Below are 24669 nucleotides of genomic sequence, written 5' to 3' on the forward strand. Positions count from 1 at the left end.
AATTTCATATATTAAATTATTAATTCATTTTTAGAATTTTGTATATTTTGTGTGTATTTATTATATTGATTTTATATATTTAATTTATAGTTTCTTTTAATTACTTAGTATCAATTATTTAGAATATATGTATATTTTATATATTTTATCAGTATTATTTATTTGTTGGATATTTAATGCAAATATTGCAATTAATGCAATTATTTTATAATTCTTCAATCGAACAGTCTGAACTTGATGTACATGCTTAATATTTTTGTTTCTTACGATATAATTATGACAATATAATTTGTTTATATAGCTTTGATTTAAGAATTTAATTGTACATATTATAATTTGTTTTATTTTATATATTTATTTTTAGTTGTAGTTATAATATGAATGTTATCTAAGACACTAGTCATTACCCAAGAAATGTGTTCTACTATTTCCTATTTGATTGTATGCAAGTATTGCAATAGCGTGAAAAATTTTATAATAGTTCGCGAAAACAAGATTGAATGAAACACTGTTAAAAATGATGAATCTTTTGAAAGATTCCTTAACTTATATAAATTCAGGGTCTTTGTATGTTTATAAAATTATACATTAAAAGTATCATATAGTTCTTATGGCCTGTAAACTAATTGTATATACACATACATGCATATACATCATAGAAAAAATATGAGATTTACATATAAACATATTTTCCGCAGTATGTTAATATGTGCAAACTAGAATGTATATGAATTTTATGAATACATAAATAATATTAATCCCAATTAATATTTATTAAATATTATAAAATAAGTTTAAGCACCATCACAGTTGGCCCTATATAATCGTTACTTTCGGTATATCTATATTCCATTTTATAGTAACCATCATTTATATCATTATATAATCTTGGAATTTTTTACAATTTAATATAATACAATTCGATAAAAATGAAGACATTAAGTCCTCTACAAAAAAGATATTCTGCAATTATATTATTAAGATGTTCTATGGTTGTAGTTTTATTTCTATTTCATTATTTAATCAACTTTATTCATATTTAAGCTCATATAATATTATAAGTGAATAGTAAAATATAATACAAAATTATTTTTCAATTTGTTTTTGAAGTTTATCCTTAAATTAATATTGATTTATAAGACAAACGTAATCCTTGATAATTTTGAGTTTCTATAAAATGCTCTAAAATGATTAATTACATAATTAAAGAAATAATATTAATAGATTGGATTATATCCAGTTTATATACACAGATTATGAATGTAATAATGTTTACTGTACAAGATATTAATAAGTTCGCTCCTCTACCTCAGTAACTATACATGATTTTGGATAAAGTCTTTAAATTGTATTATATTATTTTAATTATTTTATTCATACCATCGATTAGAAATTAACAACATTAAATCCATTTTAATATAATGTAAATATGATGTATAAAATTTTGTACCACTAATTTATTGTGGTAAAATGCACAAAAATATTTCACATTTAAAAAACGATTCTGATATGCTTTTAGTATCTATATTGTAAAAATTCTTGTATTAAATACATACATGATATGTATATCATAAACTATGTCTCTGTTAAGTATTCATGAAATAATGGTGTTTTATTATGAGATTTAATATTAGCATCTAGTTTAGTAGAAAGTGCTTGTAGAAATTATTGTAGGTACATTATTTATAATGTATATTATATATATACATTATACACACACACATATTCATTGAATGTAGTCGGAATTAGTTTTTCTAAACTTTTGTACAAAATATGTATAGCACATATATATATGTATATATATATAACACTATTAATAAATATTAATCATATGTTTGTGTGTATATGTGTGTGTATTGGAGAAATACAATTTATTTCTTAATTTATATTTTGTATTTTCTATTAGTTGCCCTCTTTTGTAATTAATCTTGTAATGCAGCTATAACAAATTTGTATATAATCTCTAGCTGAAGTATCTTGCACATACATGCAATACGATTAGTGTTTCGCCACAGTCTTTTTGAATGTGCGACTCTTTAAGATGTCGCTACGTGTAGTTTATCGCGATTAGCAATAAAAGAAATGTATCTTTTTGTTTTGTACAAATAGATATTAAGTATATAATAAATATGGCGTCATAGTTTATAAATCTGGTTTATGGATTAGTTTCAAGAGATATTTCGAACATAACCTCGATCGCTTTTTATAAACTTTTTATAAGTTAAAATACTGAGTGTAAAATACGTTAAATTTATATAAGGATCTTATTAAATTCTTCAACTTTTTATCAAATGCTTTGAGATTAAAGTGTATGTGTATGTGGTAATTCAATGGATTTTTCAAAATCTTATGGTTCTTTATAATATATATGAATATTGTATTCATATGCATTGATAATAATCTGAGAAAAAACTGAAGAATTCGTCATTATGGCATCACCAGCTCCTAAATCTCCCGAACAGTCGGAACGAAATAGAAAATATGATCGACAATTGAGGTATTCATTAACTATAAATTTATTGTAATTAACTATAAATAATTGTTTCGTTATTCATTCAAAGTTCTTAGAATATCTATATTTGCACATACACATACACATACACATACACATACATGTACACATATAATATTTGTTATATATTTATATTATCGTATATGTCCTATCCTTAGTATTTTCATATATTCAATTCATTGTATGTTCTATAAAATTTTTAGATTATGGGGAGATCATGGTCAAGCTTATTTAGAAGCAGCACATATTTGTCTTATAAATGCTACTGGATTGGGAACAGAAATTTTAAAATCATTGGTTCTTCCTGGTATTGGTGCATTTACTATTGTTGATGGAAAAAAGATAACAAATGAAGATATTGGAGCAAAGTATGAGAAAGATATATATAATGTGTATTTAAATTTTATTTTTTTTAATTTATTTATTATATCTATTTGTTTAGCTTTTTTCTAGAGGCAGATAGCATTGGAAAATCTAGGGCTCAAGTTGCGACCCAGATGTTACTAGAATTAAATCCTGATGTTCGAGGCGATTATATTGATGAAGAACCACAACAGATTTTATATAATAGTCCAGATTTTTTAAATAACTTTACAGTAGTAGTTGCTACTTCATTAACAGAAAAGCAAGTATTTTATTAAAGAATTAATTTATTAGGTACTTGAAAATTCAATAAAGCATCTTTTTTGATTATATAATTTCTATATATTTTTCTAGATGCTTAGTCCTTTTGTCAAGACGACTTTGGGAGTTAAATATTCCTTTAATAGTATGTAGAAGTATAGGTTTCATTGCTTATATGCGAATTCAAGTGAAAGAACATACTATAGTAGAGACACATCCAGATAATGAAACATCAGATTTACGTTTAGATAAACCTTTTGGAACCTTAAAAAAGCACTTAGACTCTATCGACCTTGACACATTGAGCTTCAAAGATCATACTCATATACCATATGTAGTTATTTTATATAAATATTTATCAAAGTGGATTTTGAATCATGGAAGTTTGCCAAAGACTTATAAAGATAAGCAACTTTTGAGAGAAATGATAAGAAAAGGAATGAGAAAAGATGAACAAGATACAGTAAATACTGAAGAAAATTTTGAAGAAGCAATTAAAGCTGTAAATACATGTGTGGGTTGTACCGAAGTTCCTGATAGAATTAAAAATATTTTAAATGATGAATGTTGTATTAATTTAACAGCAAAGGTATTATTAAAAAATTGTTCTTTGAAACATACTATTAATCTAAATTTTAGAATTAAAAAACTTAAGCTGACAGCATAATATATTTTAGAGCAGTCCATTTTGGATCATTGCTAAAGCAGTAAGAGATTTTATTGACAATGAAGGTTGTGGTTTGTTACCACTAAAAGGAACTCTGCCAGATATGACAGCTGATACAGAGAAATATATAATTCTACAGCAAATGTATGATTTTTAATGAATATTATATAGTATTGTTCTAGAATATTTGAGTAACGATAATGGTATCAACGATGGTTTTATTTACTTCTAGTTACCATAAGCAAGCATCAGCAGATGCAGAAGCAGTGTGGAGACGCACATTGCAGTTACTACGACAGTTGGGTAAATCTTCAGATTCAATATCTGAGAAAGATGTAAAATTATTTTGTAAATATGCTGTAGATATTTATGTAGAGAGAGGAACTTGTATAGCTGATGAATATGATCCTAAAATCATTGATACCAATAATATAGGTAGGTAATAAAAAATAAAAATATACTTTCATTGTTATTATCAATGACTCTCTTAAGACATCACTTTTATAGAATATGAGGATATTATACATACATATCAGATATAATCATTATATGTATACTTTTTTAGTGCAAAGTTTGGAGAATCCTGAGAGTTTAATGGTGTATTATGTTGTACTTAGAGGAGTTGAGAAATTTCAAGCAGAATATAATTCATATCCAGGGGAATTTGATGATCAAGTGGAGCCTGATATTGTTAAATTAAAGGTATGTAATATTATGTCAGTTCTATATAGTGTATACATTATAAGAGAAAATGCAATATTAATCATATTATAGACTTGTATTACAAAATTGTTGAGTGAGTGGGGATGTGGACCATTGGCAAAGGATGATTATGTTCACGAATTTTGTCGATTTGGTGGCGCTGAATTGCATTCAGTATCTGCATTTTTAGGTGGATTGGCTGCTCAAGAAACTATCAAATTTATTACAAAACAGTATAAACCTCTTCATAACACTTTTATTTATGACGCTGTGACATCAAACTCTAGTACATTTTTTTTTTAGAAACAATTTTTTTAAACATGCATATATATATGTATACATATATACATATATATACACACATATTCACATATATCTATACACAGAGACACACAACATCTGTATTAGCTGAAGAATACAATTTTGTAGTTTAAGTGTTACCTTTATGCTTTAATTATTATCACCAGATATGCAGAAAATTTTTATAAAAATTTTATATTTCCTTTCAAGAACTAATTACATTAATTATTTTTTGTGTAGAACATATATGTAAAATATACAGTAATACAAATGTATAATTTTACGGAATCTCCTATAGCACATGAGAGAAATCTATTAAAATAGATTTCTATTAAAAAAGATATTTCTGAAAAATATTTTCTTTTTTAATATGTTATCATTTAACCCGGAATAAAACATATTTAATTATTATTTCTATATATCAAAGATATACTTTTGTTTATAGCAATAATTATAAAAAGTTAATATTTCAAAATCATTGGTGAGTATTATATTAAAATCTAACTACATTAAATAAGTTATGTGATTACATAACTCTGATGTGAGTACATAAGTACATAAAATAATTATTTCTAATTATCGACATATACAGTCTAAACATACATCTGATTGATTTATTTTGGACTGTATAAAATAAGTACTTTTCCGTACAAAGAACAATTCGATTATGATTTCGTCCATGCACGGTTTAATTATTCTGTTCCTTTATGCATTGAAGATACGCTGTCATCAGAATATATGATATTGTGCTAGCAGCGCATAAATCACTACCCATATAATTAATGTAACAATAATAGAAACAAGAAATATCGTTTTAAGTATATGCCAGGGACTTTCAGGTACACCACGAGTTCCCCAGTTTCTGCAACCACTATTTTGACATGGTATACTTCCTGGTTGCACAACAGTCAACGTTGCGACATTCTTCTTCGGTGCGATCACATCCACTTCTTTCAATTCCATTACATTGGTACTTCGAACATTCGTTTTCATTTCTTCAAATATCGACGAATTATTGTTGTTTATCTGTAAGTGAAAGAAAAGCAAATATTTGTTAACATTTAACCATTTGTTAGATATATATCTTATATAAATTCTTTATTTTTTTTGCGAGAGATTGAAAGCGGTGTTTACATCTGTTTATAGATTTATAGACTTAATAAGTTTATAGATTTTTACAAAAGACATCTAAACTATTGTTCAGCTATTGCTGAATGATATTTTTTTGTAAGATACGCTGCAATTCAAAAGTAGAACAAGTAAAATGTATAAAAAAATTTTTTTTTCAATGACGATATTACGGGAGTATCGATCAAAAATGCAATTCCCAACGATATTCTAAGAATCATAATTGAAAGAAGGAAATCGGATTACGTGGGTATCTGGTATTTGTTTTTTTCGAGGAAGAAATTCTTCTTCTGGAATTGGTGCTGGTTGATAGACCGAGGTCATTATTTCAGTTGGGTCAAAGTATGGGTAATCCCACCCAGTTTTAGATGACGACATTGTCATCATCTGTTAACAAAATTATGTACCAACGAAGAAGTCAATTTGTAAGTCGATTTAAAAGTTTGATTATAATTATTATACGCCATATAATTTATGCGCCATTAAATAAATTTCGCATATAATAGAAAATATTCAAACCAAAATAAAAAAAAGTAGAAGAAAAGGAAATTAAAAACAGGAAACAAATATATATAAATATGCATACTTAAAATTATGATGTCCAACACCAACAATTCGCGTAACCTTACGATTTCAAATATTTCCAATATTTTTATTGTATTACTATACTGCGAATAAGTATGCATTAGCATACATCTCTAAATTATTGATACTTTGCAATGTTATCGAAAATTTATAACTGGGTAACTTATTACGTTCGCTATAACTATAAGAATCTTCAAAGGTTGACAATAATTCAATATTAATTTTTAAGTTCTATAATGATGTCAAAATGAATTCGATCTTTTTTTGTTCGATGCTATATTTTGTGTCTTTTCTTTTGTAGTTTTTACATATTTTTCTTGTATTTTTTTTTACATGTTATTATTGTCTGTATACAGAATGAATCTACACTTCGAAAAAGAATGATAAGACTTTTTTTATATTATATTATATTTCATTATTTATATCACATAAATAGTGTTAAATATTAATCGATCTATAAATTTTAATAATTCATTGGATGTTTTTTATCATTTTTTTCTGGAGTATAAACATATATACATATTTTTGTCAAATATATATATACATGTAATCACAAAATAGGATAAATCACAATAGATATCTTCCTTAGTTTTATATCGCTTTACATACCTATGTATATCGTTTTAATAAAAAACAAGGTCGATAATTTGGATAAATCCTTTAGATAGTCTACAAATCACCTAATAATTTAATTGAGTGGCAAAAGTAAACATTGGACGATATTAAAAACATTTCTATTAGCATCGTAATGATGTTCACATTTTTTATCAAATTTTCATTTCTTTTATGATCTGAGGTCAATTTAAGATAGCGTTTACAGAGACTCATATATAAAATATAAAACACTAGGAATGCAAATAAATATGTTAATTGTAAATTGTGATCGTTGTGATTCGAAAACTAAAATTCTTTAGTTGTGCTCGCTCCGTCAGAAGTCATCTAATCCTTATCAGCCTCGACCTCTAGTACTCCTTTATCAAGTATGTTTTTTCATATGTATATGCATAAGATTAGATGTAGATAAATATGTGTATATGTGTGTATTCTTTCCGTAATATAGAATATTTTTTTTTAATAAATGTGTAACAGTCAACCAAGGATGAAAAATTAATTAGAGATTAACTGGTTGACAAAAGGGAAAATTCCTCGATGTAGAATCGTTTGGAAACTGTGCGTCTACAATAACGTTATTGTAAATAAAATTGTACCGTCTGTTTTTGCATCTAAGTCAAACGCTCGATTCAAAACAATTGGACCAATTGTTTTTTTATGTCGTAAAGATGCGTTCGCGACGAAACATTCGTGGTAAAAGTATATATGTACATATTATGTAAATGTCTAGCATATGTAAATTTTTTGTGGTGGCCTTGTAGTGTGTTATATATCACACACACATTCAGATAAATTACTTTATAAACGTTCAGTATAATCATTATAAGAATAATAAGAATTTTATTGGCTTTAGAATTATGAAACTATTTTAATCGAAGGATATATTTTCTAACAAAAAAATCATTCACAATTTTTCAAAAATAAAATATGAAGTTAAATAGTAATAAATATTTAATATAAGTTGGTCTCACCTGTTGCGGATGCCAAGTATGCTTGAAGAAAATCCTGAAACACTTCATTTTCACTCGAAAAGATTAGTTCATTATTATGTGAATTATTCATAACATTTGTTTATAACTTTTTACCGTAGATCATTAATATTAGTAATTCTTTTTACATTAGATTTCGTGCGATCATCGATTAGAAATATAGATCAATCGCCTCCAATCTGTTTTTTTATTTATTACCTATTTTATTATCATTACATTTAAAATCATCTTGTTATATAAGAATATTGTAAAAAGCTCTCATCAATCTGTTTTCTTCACTCTTATTATTTCTTCACTGAATCGTGCAACCTATCGGATACCACACATCACAGAATTCCAATTGCAAAAATCTTGGATTTTTTTCTTTTTATTTTACCCTACGTAATACATGAGCGCAATAGTTTGATTACTCTATACTATTTTTCAGATTTCCCGCTCTTTTATTTAAAATGTTCAGGAACGCGGTCATTGAACGTTAAATTCATAACCAGTGAAATGATCTAGATTTATGAAATTTTATATTTGGAATGCATAGAATCTCAATCGTAACGCCTTTACGTTGACGTTACATTATTACGAAGTAAAGTTTGGACTGTATTGAATTGCAACGAAGCTCGCTTGATGTACACGTTAACGTATTGAATGAATATTGTATTTTTCCACTCTATTCCATGCCGCACCTTAAATCGTGAAAGTTCTATATATATGAGACAATGACAGATTCGAACTTTAAAAAGAAAGTAAGGGATATTGTGTTTTGTAGATACGTTACTGAATATGTTTTGAAAGAACATAATTCCAGTTTCTACCAATGTTGGCGTTGTAATATATTTGTAGTGCTACTGGCAAAAAAATTCATAAAATACATGACCACCGGGGGAACATTATATAACCAATCAGAAACATAGTTCATATACTTCATTCTGTTAAAGAATATTACGATTTATTGTTGCATTTGAATTTTAATTTCTTTATTTTATTATTTTTATGTATGATAGTGTAGTATACTGACTGTTTAAAGTGTTGAATAATTGTTGGAAGTGTCACACGATGCTTATTTATTGAAGTACTGTGAATAACTAATTTTTGATATCAGAAATTGTCATGTATCATCTATAAAGATAAATTTGACTTTAAATTATTTGTTGCTCATAATTTTGATTATTAATCAAGTAAAGCAAACTTTCAACTATTTATATTATTCTTGGACGGTACGTTGTTATTAATCAACTTTATAATAAAAATATTGAAATAATTATTTCCATTTAATTTTTTATTGGATAATAAATGTTTATGATGAACAGTTATTGAATCTTTATTTTTTTAACAGGATCTTGATCCTGTTCTACCAATTAATTGTCGAAAAATTATTACAATTGTTCTCGAGAGATAAAACAAAACAGGGAGCAACACGACTGTTTAAATATTATCGGTCCTTTACAATTTTTTTTTTAAATGTAGTCTATATTCAGTCTTTTCTTTGTTCTATTGACCCATGACTGATTTTTTGTAGTGTGGCAGTCCTCTGAAAACTTTCTTATGTATACAGTATAAACATTAATTCTCATTCATTTCGTTTCATAGTGTATCCATCGATAATAAAATCGATTGATATATAATTATTCAAATACAGAAGATCGAAAATGAATGTAATCGTCCATAAACCATAAAAGATTTCACAAAGTATAAGTTTGAACGATTACAATTTTTTCTCACGATCAGCTGTCTTTGACATTAGATCGATCCTCTAAAAACATTAGTAAATAAAAATGTGAATTGTATATTTTTACATAAGGACAGTAAAAATAAAGGAAATAATAATTTATGATGGATGGATAATACAAAAATGAGTGAAATGATATTTGTACTATAAGAATAATGGAAATGGAGGTTATTAAGACAGAATTTGATGTGCCAATAAAATATATGAAAGTTATAGATGACAGAATTAGTTTGACAGTACATCGAAATTGGTTGGCAAGTTTTTTTATTGTTGGACCAATATCGTTTATCACCCATGATAAACTTACAGCAGATGAAATTGCAGCACAACCTACATTAGAAGAACTGGGATCCGATTGGACAAGAATTTATGCAAAAGTATTTTTATTAACTTATTTTTTACTACTACATATATATTTGTTTGAACAAATTTAAGTGTTTATTTCAATTTTAGGTCTATATAAAGCAGCATAAAAATGCTATTCCTCTACCTAGAGGAAGACGTACTATTAATACCAAAACTCAAACAGAACTGACATTTTCACAGTTGTTACATTATCTTTCAGAAACCAATTATCGCAATTTGTGGAAAGAATCTTACAAAAAATATTATAGTATGTTTTTTAAAATTAAACTTTTTTCAATATATTTGGTCTATGATTATTATTTTGATATTTTGTTTACAAAGATTTTAAGGATAATGATTTCTATTTTTGAGCAGATCCATGGAGTACTATTGAACAGAAAGAACAATCTATTGTAACTGCTAATACATCTGATGTAGCTATTATGCAGGAAGTAATAGCAAGGGTATATGGTTGCAGTATAGTACATGTACAAGATAGGGTAGTTTACTCAGTATCATCTGGCCTAACAACTGAATCTCATTGCAATCTTCTTCCAGCACTTTTTGCTATCGAAACAACTATTGCTTTTATAATTTTTTATGAGCAAACTGCAAAATATTCTTTGCGAGAGTAAGTATTTATATAAGAATGCTTATATAATTTAATGCAAAAATAATACAATTATAATATAATCTAATGTAAATTATAGATGTGTAATGTATAGTCCAGCAGCTTTGAGTACAAGTCATGGAAAACCACTGTTTTTAATTTATCAACTATTAAGATTATCTAGAGATTTGCATGATCTTGGATTAGTATTAGGTGAAGTGACACTTAGTGATATTTTGCTTATGGAAAATTTTACTATTCAGGTGAAATATTTATATTTTTATTCAGTGTACATTTATTAAAAACTATTTTATAGAAACAATAATTAATTTTATATATGTATAGGTACTACCAAAGTTAAGTGATAATATCTATTTTAAACCTAAACTAGATTGTATAAATTTTATTACTACTCAAATGACTAAAGAAAAAAATCACAATTTGTATAATAAAAAGCGTGATTTAAATTTATATAAAAATATACAATATGGTAGTCCCGAATTTGGTATAAATGAGAGTATTGAGAAGTTATGTGAAATGTGGGTGTATAACTACATCAGCAACTTTGACTATTTAACTGCTCTTAACAATCTGGCAGGTAGAAAATATGGTGATCCTAGTTGTCACCATGTAATGCCTTGGGTAACAGATTTTACATCAAGATGCGGTGGCATTTGGAGAGATTTAACCAAATCGAAGTTTCGATTAAACAAAGGAGATAGGCAATTAGATCTTACATTTGATTCACAATCCACTGAGGTAAAGAAGATATAAATATTGATTTTTTTAGTAGAAGATAAATGAAAATATACATTTTTTAGGTAGGACATCATGTATCGGATGTACTGTCGGAAATCACATATTATGTATACCTGTCCCGTCGTTACGATAAATCTGTTCTTTGTAAACACGTACGACCATTATGGGTACCAGGAGAATATCCTGCATCAATTCAAAGACTACATGATTGGAGTCCAGATGAGTGTATTCCTCAATTTTTTATTGATGCAAGTGTTTTTAAGGTAAATTTAAAAAGAGCTTAACTTTTCAACTCGTCCAATATTTGAACGAGTATCAAATAAATATAATTATGTCATTATTTTATGAACATGATTATCTTTTACAGTCCATTCATGAAGATTTACCAGATTTAGAAATACCAGCTTGGGCAACTTCTCCTGAAGACTTTATCCAAAAACATAGGGAAGCTTTGGAAAGTTTTTATGTATCAGAGAGATTACATCATTGGATAGATCTAACATTTGGTTATAAGTAAAAATATCTTTATATTTTTATAATCATTCTATGTATTACGAGACATTCAGTAAATAACATATATATTTCAATAGATTATCTGGTTCTGCAGCGGTAAAATCAAAGAACGTTTGTTTACAACTTGTTGATAATCATACAACTTTGACAAATTCTGGTATCGTGCAACTTTTTACTCAACCTCATCCACAAAAAATTATGCCATCTCCATATTGGGGAAAAGTACCTCCCCGTTTACGTTCATCTTTATTGACTAGTAAAAGTAAGTTTTTATTTTTCAGATGTTTTAATAAGTAGTTTCATCTTTATAATTATACACGCATATACACGCATACACAATAATATATTATATAATGTATAACATTTATAAAAACAGATTCATCTGGAGGTAAAACTAGTGATGATGAAGGTCATAGCTCTGGATTAGAAGAAGAAGAATTGCCAATAACAATATCAAATACATCCCGATCTTCACCTCTAGCTTTAAGTCGATTTTTAAGCCGTTCCCGAGGTTCTCTTCTTACAGTAGAAGATAATACTAAATCAGACAAAACTTCAAACCAAATAATAATCCTTCCAAAGGATTACAATCCTATTGCAGCCATACAGCATGTAGAAATAATGCATACCTTTATAAACAAAACCAGTCATAAAGTTTACAAACCTATAATAGGCTCACAAGATTTGTCTATAAATTTTAAGCAAATTGTAGCCAGTGGTCGTATAAAGGAACAACAAATTTTAGGCTGCTTAATTGTTGAAATATTTCTTTCTGGTAAATTTCGAGCTACATGGAATATTGAAAAATTATCTTTTGCACGAAGATTAAGTGCATGTTTAAATGTTATAAAATTATCTGCAGATAGCTTACCAAAATGCATAAGAAATGCTGTAGCTTTACTTCTACAAGTTGATGTTGTACCAAAAAGCTATAACGTAGAAAGTACAGAAGTGAGTATTAAAAAATTTTATTTAATTTTTTTCAGTAATATTACATTTTATGTATAATTTTTATTTAGATAAATGAGATGTCCTTTCGTTATCCAACTATTACACATATGGGTTTGCCACCACCATCTGCTCATCAATTTTTGCAGCCTATACTTTCTGGTAGCCTATTCCCATTTTCTAAATATTGCCAATATTTGTATAATATAGTTGAGATGATACAAGAATACAATAGTTTAGTTCGTGAACTAAACTTTGTATTAAAATTTGAAGATACAGATTTTGTAACTAAGACAAAAATAAGATATCTTTGTAAAATTAGTGAATGTAAAGTGAAAGCAATAGCAAGAGAATTAGAACAATTATTACCACATATTGGTGCTGCTAAAGAAGGTAGTTTACAATTAATAGTACCTCATATACAGCAACTTATAAAAGAACCATACAGTGCAGTCTTGGCTACTTGGCATCTTTTCGATCCAATTGCTAAGTAAGTGTAATTTCTGTAAATTAGTAGTTCAATATTTTCCATAATGTATAAATTGATAAAAATTGTATACTATATTTTATATGTACATATATTCCAGGGCATTGGGTCCAAAAGAAACAGCAGATATGTTTCTTTTACCTATAATGAAATTGTATGAAAATGGTTCTGTTATGGATTGTTCATTACATGCAGATATACTACATGCTGGAACACTTGCGAAATTTCGAACAACATTATTATATCATAGAAGTTTTTTACTAATACTTATGGTCAGATTAGGATTGCGGCGTTTCTTAGAAAATTTCATTACACCACTTGTGGAAGCAGTAGGGGGTTATCGAGACTATGTTCAAGGATCATGTATAAGTGTGCATAGAACAGGAAATTTGAAGTAAGTATTTAATTATTTTTTTAAGTTTACTGAAATGATACAAATTTAATTAATTATAAAAATATTTATAAAGGAGTTGTGATCTAAGTGGAACATGTGGTGATATTGAAGGTGTTCTATCACCTTTAGATGAAGATTCTTCTGCAGATTCAGAACATAATATATCATCTTCATCTGCACCTGCAACCAATGATTACTCCTCTCAAATAAAATCTGCAAATGATAATGATGTTGAAGGTATTTGTTCTTTAATATTTATTTAATTATCAGTTTGTATTCTATTAATGATGATATGAAATGTAAAAATATTGAATTATTTTATAGAAGTATTTGCTATGGAAACAGAAGGAAATGCATGGAATTTTCTGAGTATCAATCGTTCGTATAATGTTGATTTACATATAGATCTAAATTTGAATCTTAATGATGATTTGAATGAAGAAGATAACAAAGTATCACCACCTAGTTCAACTAAATCACCAACAATTCCAATACCAAAACATTCAGGAAGTGGAAAGCTTATGATAGAAGTTAATAGCATAGGATGTGATGTTGGAAGTAAAACTTCCAATGAAGATATTCCTTATAATGAAATATCTGGGGTTATACATTTTGAAAGTAATACTTCTGACAATGCTTGTAATACATATCTTGAAGAACAAAATCCTATACTTCAACCCACAGATGATAAGTCTAATGCAGCAGTGTTAGATAATACTGATAATGAGTATGATCAGGCATATCAAAGATCTGCACCAAATGAATGTACAGTATCAGAAATAAGTGCAGAGTCCGTAATATGGTTGTCTCATCGTCTTGGACCTGTTCTTACAGCTCGGTATTTATCACGAAATCTATTAAGAATGCTTACTTTATGTTATGCTGGCAAAGAAAACTTAACACCTTCAAATGAAGTTATCATAACATCAGTTCAAGGAATGGATTGGAATAAAAAGATTTTAGTAGGTGATCATAATGCTGCCAAAGTATTAGACTGTTTAACTGCTATTGCAGGTTTGTATACAAACATATTGCAATAAAATAGGTTACATCAATAATAATTAAATTAATATACTAATTAATCGAAACATTTTCTTTTGACAGGATTATATGGAGAACAGATTATACTTCTACAATATTTTGCACATATGGCAGAACTTTTAACATTATGTAAAAGAAAATTGACACAAAGTTTGGAAGGTGGACTACTTTCTTGTTTAGCCTTACTTAATCATATCACACAATACTTAAGCGATTCTGTCTTAATGGACGCGCTTCATGTAAAGTATATTCTATGATGTAATTAAGAATGGGATGTATTATTACGTAATTATATTATTTTTTATGTTAAAATATAGGAATCCATTATTAAGGCAATTTTGCATCCTACTGTTCGTATATTATCTACTACGAGATTTACTTTTCCTAATGGAATTGTTGCTCGTACAGCTTTAGCTGATAAATGTTTAGAAGCTATGATCATGCTAAGCTTGAGATTAGGTAGTGCTGTTACGAAAAACCACTTAGCAGTTCCAATACAACGATTTTTCCTTGCATTTGATAAATCATTTAATCAAAATAGTAAGATAGAATGTCTGTCAGATGATCTTGGAATAAAAGATTCAAGTTGTTGCCACGTAAGCGATAGTGGCGTGAGGTAAAATATTTTATCTTTTTTAATTTTTATTAGTAATACAAGAACTAAAATTTTAACAAATTATCATATGCATTTTCGGTATGCTTAGAATAAAAGTTTCTAATGAAGGTACAAGTCATTGTAATATCCAAGACTGGAATATAATTGAAACTTGTTCTTCTGGTTCTCCTCTGATATGGGATGGTTTTAGTGTAGAAAATGCTGAATCATATTCTCCACCAGTTGTAGAAAATTCAAATATATCGGATCCTCAGAGAAATAAAGTAATTATATAAATATTTTCCATTTCTCAAAGCCAAGTATAAATTGTGTTATTCTTTAATGTATTTTTAGGCATTTGAAGAGTTAAAAGAAGTATTTACTACAGAGTTTGCACATAAAGCATACATGCTGTTCTACAAATGTATGAGTGGTGAAGCGATAGAACAAATACTTAAAAATCATCAGCACATACGTAATCTTTGCCATGAATATGAACAACAAACACGATTATCTTCACCTAATGTGGGTACAGAGCAATATAGTGCATCATGCCTAGTAGATTACAGTATTTCAGAAAACATGGAATTTTTGAACAAGGATGTAAATAGTTTTGGGAATATATCTGTGATAGGAAATAGGTTTGAAATACAGAAAGATGACAGTCGATCTCAATCAACAGCTGACACAGTTATTTGTCCAAATAAGGAAATTTATTCTTTATCTAGTGGGAGACAGTTACGTGGAAATTGGTTAGCATATTGGGAACATGAAATTGGAAGACCTGACAAAGAAACAGCATTCAACATAAAGCAGATAAAACTTCAAAGTTTTGGTGGACACAATAATAGTATTAGATGCTTATATGTTTTAGATAATGAAAATAGTTTTATGAGTGGAAGCAGAGATAAAACTGTTAAATTATGGAGTTTAAGAAGTCAGGCAAGTGCATTCATTTATTTAATATATTTCATACTTGTTAATTTTATATGAATTTTTTATGTAGGGTGATGGAAGTACTGTTTCATCATGTCAATACACGTATACTGGTCACAAGAAATCTATTCTTGCATTAACATTCCTAGAATCTCTACGATATGCAATTACTTGTGATGGAGTCATTCATTGTTGGGATCCTTTCATGGGTTCTTTATTAGGATGTCCAGAAAATAATCGATTAGCACCTATAAATACTTTAGCTGCAGGTCCTTCTCCATCAACTAATTTGTTTGTTGGAACGACTGATATTACTTTAAGAGTTATTGATTGTAGAACATTCCAATATGTTAATGAAATGAAAGTTAGTGTTGTGATGACACAATCATATACAAATATTTTTTTACTATATATATATATATATCATTTTAAATATTAGGTGTTGACAAATCCTACTGGTTTGATCAGATGTATCGCAGTTGCACCTAGTGGCCATTGGATTGCATTAGGTCAAGCATCTGGGTTTTTAACTATTTTAGATATTAGAACTGGTCTTATCATAGCATCTTGGAAAGGACATGAGTGTGAGGTATCGTTTTATAATACATTCTCATCAATATAATATACAAAAATTCTATTATATTAATTTTTTATATTTTTAATATGTCGTTTTATTATAGATATTGCAATTGCAAGCTGTGAATGAAACAACTATTATAAGTTCTTCATTAGACCAAACTATTGCAGTGTGGAGTGCGATGGATGGTAAACTAAAGTTTCACATGAAGTAAATATATACATTTCAATATTATAGAAATTCCAAAAATATATTAAAATAGAATATAGTATCATATATTATTAAATATAAGTTTTTACGTTTTTAGAGGCACTACTGAACCAGTTCATTGCATGGCAACTTATGAACGAGGGTTGGTAATAGGAACAACAGCAAATCGGATAGGTGTTTATACATCTGTAGATATAAATGCTCCATTTTCTTCATCCAAGCTCAAATCCGATGCCTTTAAAGGAGTCCTTACTGCTATTTCCATACTTCCTCTTAATCGATTATTGCTGCTAGGTGCAGATAATGGAGGAATAACGTTATTGTGTTGATCTTAATAACATAAATACAATTGTCGAGATATTACACCCAACTATAAGAAGAAAGGCTGAATAAATCTCAAAGTTGCAAAAATATAAAAAAAAATTGATATTAAAAATTTGGATCTATATAGCAAATATACTTTTTACAAAAGATATTAAATAAAACATATTTATTATTCATAGATCACATCTGTTCTTGATTGAATTATTTTTATAGCTACATCAGAAGACATTTTATGAATACCAACATCTGCGAGTATTTCCTTTGCTGTATCTTCATCACTTGTGTTGAGTGCATCCAGAAGTAACATTGCAGATCCCATCAATATGTTAAGTAAAACACAAGCCTCCTTAATTCTGAAAATAATTAGTTCTTTGTTTAATTATTTCTACATGTATATATATATATATTTTTTACGTATCTATAATTCACGAGAAAACTTACAATGGGAAAAACGATTCTGGTTTGCTAATATATAGGCCAAAAAGAGGGAACAAATTCCTAAAAATATCGTATTGTAATTGTTCTGCACCTCCTGTGTTAAAATGATTTACCATGACAACCTCCTCTAAGAGAAACTATAAATTGAATACATCTTATATTTACTGATAAAAATATAATTATTTTAAAATGGATATTTATGCTACAATATTCATACCTGATCAAATTGAAAAGCTAATTGTTTCCAAGCTTGATGAAATAATGGTAGAGCAAGTGCTTCATGTAATACGTGGAGTCTTGTACCTAATTCTTGAAACATGGGACAACCACTAGGAGTTACTGACAGTGAAGCAACTTCTTTTGCAGATTGCATTGCAAACCATCTAAAAAAATATATATATATAATATATAAGATGTTACTGATTTCTGAAACTGTACATATAATGTATTTGTGTTTTTTTAAAAATTAGAAACTAACTTATCTGTTCTATAAGGTCTACTTTTTGCTTTCACATCCAAAGCTACTGAATCACTGATTTCATTAACTAACTCTTTTTCTAGTCTTCGTAATAAAGCTACAGCTTCATCAAATATTGTTCCTTCTATTTCTCCAATATGTTCAGTAACATCTTTACCTTCATCTGTAGCGCATTCTATTGCTTCAAATTGTTTTTTGAAGAAATGAAGTTGCAAAAAGTGCTATGCATGTAACAGCATTTTCTAATAAATAAATAGATCTATTCTATTTTATTTGAATTATTAGTATACATACCACAGTTACACCCCATTCGTCTAAAACATTTGCAACATAATGTAATGTATTGAGTATACGTGGCATAAGAGATGCTAATGGATCTACACAATCTTCATGTAATAATTGTAATAATCTTACTCTCCAATCATCAATTAATTCTAATTGTAGTTCAAGAAACTGTAATCTATATGAATACTTTATTTATATTACTGAATTCTATACGTTTTTTTCTAAAAATATTAAATATTATGTGTGTGTACCTGTGTCCTGGTTGAGGTAAATGTTTGTATCTATCAGAGATTGTTGTTAAAAGTGTAAGAAAAGCGTTGGCACATTCTGTTTCTTTCATGTCATTTACATCGGGTCCTGATAAAATTTCCCAGGCTGTGTTTGAGTTTAATATTGCATCCATTTTTTCTGTGGCATCTGTTGCATAGTTAAATAAAATATATTTTTAAATATATTTAATTTCTTAGATGATTAACATAAAATTTTAAGTAAATGTAAGTTTTGCTCACATTTTTTTTCCATATTAATCCACTTTACAAATATATGAGCTTGTGTTAATACAAATACAGTAGCTGGTTGAGAAGATGGATATAATAATGTTTCTCTAAGTTCTCTTTCAAATCCAAGAGCTTCATCTATTAAATGAGCAAATAAAGCATCATCGTGCTGTGCTATTGCTAATTCGGAATGCAATTTTTCAACAGCCAATTGTACCAAAGCACGCATAAATTCAGCCTAATATATAAGTATGTTAATAGAATTAATTTAATCAATTACAGTTATCTACAATAATAAATGTAATAAAAAGTATATTTTTATACATTATTTTGAATACATGCATATACATGTATATGTTATGTTATGAATAATATACCTTCACATCTATATGATTGAAGCCAATAGAATTTGCTACAGGTTGAACAAATTTTTGTATCCACTGAACATGATCTTTGATCCATGTAAGTATCTGAGTAAAAAACCATTCTGGTTTATCTTGTCGATTTGTCAATTTACTACCTGTAAAATGATAAATAAATCTCTGCCTCAATGGGCGCACTAGTAGAGTAATAGGTAAGCACACAGATGCGAAATCAGTCAGAAGAGCGGATGTTACTACAGGTTTTATAGTTTCATCCCTAGTATTTTGTTAAGGTTTCAAATATAAGATTGAAATGTAAAGTAATTAATAAATCATGTTTATTAGGATAAGGATACGGTAGTTGTAGATGTAATAGGTATTCTGTAAGTATTTTAAATCTAGTAATAGTTTCAGGTAAAGATGTAATTACTATGTTTGCATTAGTTCCACAGAAAGGCCATTTCAAACTTTTTAACACATCATTATATTCCCTATAATTAAATTATTTATATTATTTATTACTATAAATTAAAAAGAAAATGTTATATTTCCTGATACTTACTTTGATAATTTTTCTTTAATTAAATTATGCCAAAAATGTAATGTCTCTTTCACATAATTTACAAGATGGTGACAAGACGATGATTGCAATTGACAACTAATTTCGGAAAGATTTGTATATAATGTGATAACAGATTCATCATCAGCTGATAACAACGAATTTTCTATTTCATCACTAAAATAACGTATTTAAGTATACTTTATATCAATGTACATGTAAGTTTTATTTTTATACTCTATTATTACCTGATATCCTCAATACATTTTATAAAATTTAGATATGATAGGCATTTATCCAATTGACCTATCTTATCAATAACTTCTTGTACTTCTGAATTTTCACTATTTTCTTGCATTGATTCTTGAATATTATTGTGAACTTCTATTGCAAAAATTTGTAATTTTTCAAATTCCATAGTAATATGCTCGACATTCTGTACAGCTGCTTTGACTTTTGAAGGGGCTTCACTTGATGCCATGGATAACTACAAATAAAATATATACATATATTCATTATTTATATACATATGTTGATCATATTTAATTGTTCAAATTCAAGCATACAGATTTTTCAATTTCATCTTTTTCTGTTTGGAGCCACTCATGAAAATGTTTTATATTATCAAGTCCTTTCAAACTTGATCCCATTTCTTCGTTGAATCTTTGTATAATTTTCTGTTTTATATCCATTATAATAATAGCCCATATGTGTATTTTTATACAATTACAAATTGTAAATTAAATTAATTATTTTAAATTAATTATTTATACAATTATAACTTATATATCTTGTAATAATAATTCTGTTGTGTTAAAGTAAGGTTATATTATCTATCATTTAATAGCAATTTGTCATAGTTTATTATAATTTTACAAAAAAAACTACTCAGGATATAGATAAAATTCACAAATAAAATATGTAAATCTACGGATTTTTTTTGTCGATAGCTATTTTATGTTAATAGTATACAAACAATTACTCATAAAAATAAAGCCCGTTGCATATTATTAAACCGTTACTGGCGACCGGAATTGTCGACAATAATTGGATTTAAGAGAATATATGGGTTTATATCCAATTGGTCGACTATGAAAACATAAGCAATGCAAGGACCATTTGTTTGGTCGTCGACTTTGATCGGCTGGTTTTTGGTCTTTCATCAACTGAGTCACTGGCAACTGGTCGACAATATAGAACGGGTCTAAACAGAGTAGATGATTCATTATGGCTACTCAACCAATAGAATTGACGTTTTATTTTCATCTTTCATTCAATCTTTCTTATTTACTTGATTAATATTCTTTTCATGAAAATCGTGCTTTTTTCTTTCGGTACTGCGCGAACGCCGTCAAATGTATACCCACAAGTGGACAAATGATCGCGGCAGATTCACAGTGAGATTTAGCGAGTTTCGCGGTAGCAGAGAAGATAGTTAAGTGAAGCGAATTTAACGAATATATAGCAAATTGAAGATACAGAATTGTCGTGTGATCTGTTCGAATAGAGAAACTGCACAAATGGTGCGTCTACCGCAGATAACATATGCCAGACTGTTGAGATCTTGCGGAAAGGTCTCCTAAGAGGAGCGCCTTTGACAAGTGGTTCTACATAAGACGGCTAGATATTTAAAATTTTCAAAATGGCAGAAAATCAAGGGAATTCCTCAAATCAAACAAATTCAGGTATTTTTATTCTAATTATAAGCATTTGGTGTGAGTATCCATGAGGACGCATTAATCCTAACCTAAGTGTTGTTAGTGATACGAATTGATCGTTCTATATGTATATTTACTTTCACATTGTTATAATTTTGTTATAGTTTTGTTTGCGTAATTAAAGTCTAATTGTATGATACATTTTAGGTTGTAGCAGATCATTTAATTTTCAACGATTGGATTTTAGATCAAATAATGATATTCAAAATGAAATGTCAGGTATGTATTTTATATAGTTTATATCTTTTATTTTTTAATACATTTTGTATACCTACATTGATATTTTAAACTATCAGAGAAAAGAAGACAACTGAAGTTAAGTTTTCAAACGCAAGGAAGCAATTTGTCATTTGCCAATTCAACTAATTCTTCTCTAACAAATTCTACTGGAGCCTCTGCACGACTGCCAGTGTAAGTAGTAAGAAATTCTATAAATGATTATTTTACTTATAAAGTTTAAAGCTATTAATATTTGAATATATACAATTACAGATCATCGCGTCTACCTTTGCCTCTACCTAAGTTGCCAGTTAGACCACGTACAATGGTATTGCAACAAGATTTTCTTCCTGATAAAGCAAGGTAATAGAATACAGTTTTATGGAGTTTGTTTAAAACTGTTAACTTTGGGAACTTAGTAACAACATATGTGTATAAAATATTATAGAGATAAGTTGCGAATGTGTCAGTCTATGCAAAGTACTGGAAAATTGCAATTAAATCCAGATGTGGTGTATGATTTCACAAGCGAGGACCTTCAAGATTTAGGAGAAATAGGTAGAGGAGGATTTGGAACTGTAAATAAAATGATACATAGGATAAGCAATACTGTTATGGCTGTGAAGGTATGTGAGCATAGTTGATTACAAGATGTAATTTATATTTACATATTATATTGATATTTCTACAGTATTTCGACATCTTATTTGCATATTTCATAATTTTCATTAGAGAATACGTTCAACAGTGGATGAAAGAGAACAGAAGCAATTATTGATGGATTTGGAGGTTGTAATGAAATCCAACGAATGCCCTTGCATTGTGCAGTTTTATGGAGCTTTATTTAAAGAGGTTTGTTTTGATAACAGTTAGTATATATGTTCATTTTAATATTATTAACTATAGTATCATATTATGATTAATTTAGGGAGATTGTTGGATTTGTATGGAGTTAATGGACACCTCTTTAGACAAATTTTATAAATTCATCTATGAGAGATTAAATGAGAGGATACCTGAGTGTATTTTAGGAAAAATTACAGTAGCCACTGTAAAAGCGCTAAATTACCTCAAAGAAAAATTGAAAATAATTCATAGAGATGTAAAACCTAGCAATATTTTACTTGATCGCCGTGGTAATATAAAACTTTGCGATTTTGGTATATCAGGACAACTAGTAGACTCTATTGCACGAACTAGGGATGCTGGTTGTAGACCGTATATGGCGGTAAGCGTATATTTTATGAATTGTTATTTTTTAACTATTTTTATTTTTACGGACATAATTTTTCAGCCGGAAAGGATAGACCCTCAGCGAGCAAGGGGTTACGATGTAAGAAGCGATGTATGGTCATTGGGTATTACTTTAATGGAAGTAGCCACTGGTTATTTTCCTTATCCAAAATGGAACTCTGTTTTCGAGCAACTCTATCAGGTAGTACAGGGTGATCCACCCCGTTTGTCTCCCAACGAAAACGGAAATCACTTTACAATGGATTTTGTAAACTTTGTGAATACATGGTATGTGTTTCATATAAAGTTTTCTGATATGATAAAGAGATATTATTATGCATATTTACCGTGTATTCGCTTCTCAGTCTGATCAAGGAAGAAACTCAACGACCAAAATATAATAAGTTGTTGGAACATACATTCATTAGGAAGGCGGAAGAAGCCACGATCGATGTCGCGGCGTACATCAGCGGCGTTTTGGACAATATGGCTAACAACGGAGTAACACCATTTACCACCAATCAGCCTTAAAGCGAAGAGGCGAAAATGTCTGCATCCCTTGGAGCATTGGGTTTTCTTTCTTTTTTATTGTCATTTGGATTCCCACTCTGGTTTCTTGTATAGAGCGGGTCACTGCACTCGAATTTAGTGTAGTTAGTAAAATTCATCGATGACGATATTTATTGGCGCCACTACCTTGCTTAGAGCTATACCGTGTCGCAAAGAGTATTCTTATGCATAGTGAATAATGGTGTTTTGACAATTTACTTGCCATTCTATCAGTAAGTAACTTATCGAATGGAGGACTTAAATTAAAAATTTTTTAACATCGTGTCACGAAAGTGTACCACTACGTGAACATGTTTCTATTCTTCTCTCCGGAACTTCCGCCCTTAGCGAAAGGTCATAGAATGCCTTGCCTGTGTTCCGAAAGAAATTCTCATTCCTCCTGGCAATGCCGTGGTTCTCGCTCGGTCCCATTGCGGATCGTATGTGTATATACATATAAATATATTGATAGATATAACCGTGTGTATATACATATAATTGTATCTCGCCTAACGTTTCATTTCCACGATTTTTGTAAGGAGCGTAACGAGCTCAACGGAGAATAATATAAAAGTTAAATTCATCAAAGAGGTACTGAAGAAGGTGCCTACTCTACCTTATTGATGGTGGTTTTCTTAGGACAGGTTTAAGTATAAACTTTAAATGCGGTGGTAGGAGTGATGTAATGCAAAAGAAATAAATCATTGACACTCGCAGTAGAATGACATTTTTTTCGTTACTATATAATCT

The 24669-nt window shown here is 28.5% G+C and overlaps 5 protein-coding genes across 15 annotated transcripts; 3 read left to right on the forward strand and 2 right to left on the reverse strand.

The window, feature by feature from the left end:
- The first annotated feature begins 1833 nt into the window (after nt 1-1833).
- LOC124955825 (NEDD8-activating enzyme E1 regulatory subunit) lies at nt 1834-4945 on the forward strand. Its single transcript, XM_047510833.1, has 8 exons — nt 1834-2497; nt 2716-2880; nt 2955-3137; nt 3230-3725; nt 3814-3947; nt 4036-4238; nt 4369-4505; nt 4578-4945. Exons 1-8 carry the CDS (start codon nt 2430-2432, stop codon nt 4806-4808), a joined length of 1617 nt encoding a protein of 538 aa, XP_047366789.1. The 5' UTR covers nt 1834-2429; the 3' UTR covers nt 4809-4945.
- LOC124955870 lies at nt 4325-8793 on the reverse strand. Of its 4 annotated transcripts, XM_047510948.1 has the most exons (4): nt 8318-8793; nt 8102-8143; nt 6180-6320; nt 4326-5831 (listed from the first exon to the last, which is right to left on the reverse strand). In XM_047510948.1, the coding sequence occupies exons 3-4, from the start codon at nt 6318-6320 to the stop codon at nt 5535-5537; spliced, it is 438 nt and encodes a 145-aa protein (XP_047366904.1). In that variant the 5' UTR covers nt 8102-8143; nt 8318-8793; the 3' UTR covers nt 4326-5534. The 4 variants fall into 4 exon arrangements, with proteins under 4 accessions (XP_047366894.1, XP_047366904.1, XP_047366884.1 ...); XM_047510938.1 differs by lacking the exons at nt 8102-8143; nt 8318-8793 and adding an exon at nt 7727-8074 and having other exon boundaries at nt 4325-5831; XM_047510928.1 differs by having other exon boundaries at nt 8102-8793.
- Nucleotides 8334-18213, forward strand: LOC124955799 (WD repeat-containing protein 81). 5 transcript variants are annotated; one of them, XM_047510776.1, is made up of 23 exons: nt 8369-9330; nt 9450-10219; nt 10296-10455; nt 10563-10818; nt 10898-11060; nt 11143-11556; nt 11619-11819; nt 11924-12069; nt 12147-12331; nt 12446-12844; nt 12932-13020; nt 13089-13507; nt 13605-13898; nt 13972-14135; nt 14223-14912; nt 15003-15178; nt 15257-15555; nt 15644-15818; nt 15889-16476; nt 16541-16834; nt 16910-17059; nt 17151-17257; nt 17340-18213. In XM_047510776.1, exons 2-23 carry the CDS (start codon nt 9998-10000, stop codon nt 17584-17586), a joined length of 5838 nt encoding a protein of 1945 aa, XP_047366732.1. In that variant the 5' UTR covers nt 8369-9330; nt 9450-9997; the 3' UTR covers nt 17587-18213. The 5 variants fall into 5 exon arrangements, with proteins under 5 accessions (XP_047366750.1, XP_047366732.1, XP_047366712.1 ...); XM_047510756.1 differs by having other exon boundaries at nt 12446-13020; XM_047510765.1 differs by having other exon boundaries at nt 8379-9330; nt 12446-13020; nt 17355-18213.
- Nucleotides 15609-21252, reverse strand: LOC124955819 (RAD50-interacting protein 1). 3 transcript variants are annotated; one of them, XM_047510803.1, is made up of 13 exons: nt 20767-21250; nt 20449-20687; nt 20204-20377; nt 19998-20132; nt 19657-19918; nt 19292-19517; nt 19034-19199; nt 18792-18957; nt 18498-18718; nt 18237-18402; nt 18023-18156; nt 17826-17934; nt 15609-17547 (listed from the first exon to the last, which is right to left on the reverse strand). In XM_047510803.1, the coding sequence occupies exons 1-13, from the start codon at nt 20890-20892 to the stop codon at nt 17539-17541; spliced, it is 2133 nt and encodes a 710-aa protein (XP_047366759.1). In that variant the 5' UTR covers nt 20893-21250; the 3' UTR covers nt 15609-17538. The 3 variants fall into 3 exon arrangements, 2 of the variants coding, with proteins under 2 accessions (XP_047366759.1, XP_047366769.1); XM_047510813.1 differs by having other exon boundaries at nt 15611-17544; nt 20767-21249; XR_007102982.1 differs by lacking the exon at nt 15609-17547 and having other exon boundaries at nt 17919-17934; nt 18023-18173; nt 20767-21252.
- Nucleotides 21253-21544: 292 nt separating this feature from the next.
- On the forward strand, nt 21545-24638 carry LOC124955827 (dual specificity mitogen-activated protein kinase kinase 4). 2 transcript variants are annotated; one of them, XM_047510844.1, is made up of 9 exons: nt 21545-21885; nt 22066-22137; nt 22215-22329; nt 22411-22500; nt 22586-22763; nt 22870-22989; nt 23066-23365; nt 23432-23658; nt 23736-24638. In XM_047510844.1, the coding sequence occupies exons 1-9, from the start codon at nt 21843-21845 to the stop codon at nt 23899-23901; spliced, it is 1311 nt and encodes a 436-aa protein (XP_047366800.1). In that variant the 5' UTR covers nt 21545-21842; the 3' UTR covers nt 23902-24638. The 2 variants fall into 2 exon arrangements, with proteins under 2 accessions (XP_047366800.1, XP_047366808.1); XM_047510852.1 differs by lacking the exon at nt 21545-21885 and adding an exon at nt 21943-21985.
- Nucleotides 24639-24669: the final 31 nt, after the last annotated feature.

The sequence above is a fragment of the Vespa velutina genome, chromosome 1 (genome assembly GCF_912470025.1).
Source record: "Vespa velutina chromosome 1, iVesVel2.1, whole genome shotgun sequence".
Lineage (NCBI taxonomy): Eukaryota > Metazoa > Arthropoda > Insecta > Hymenoptera > Vespidae > Vespa > Vespa velutina.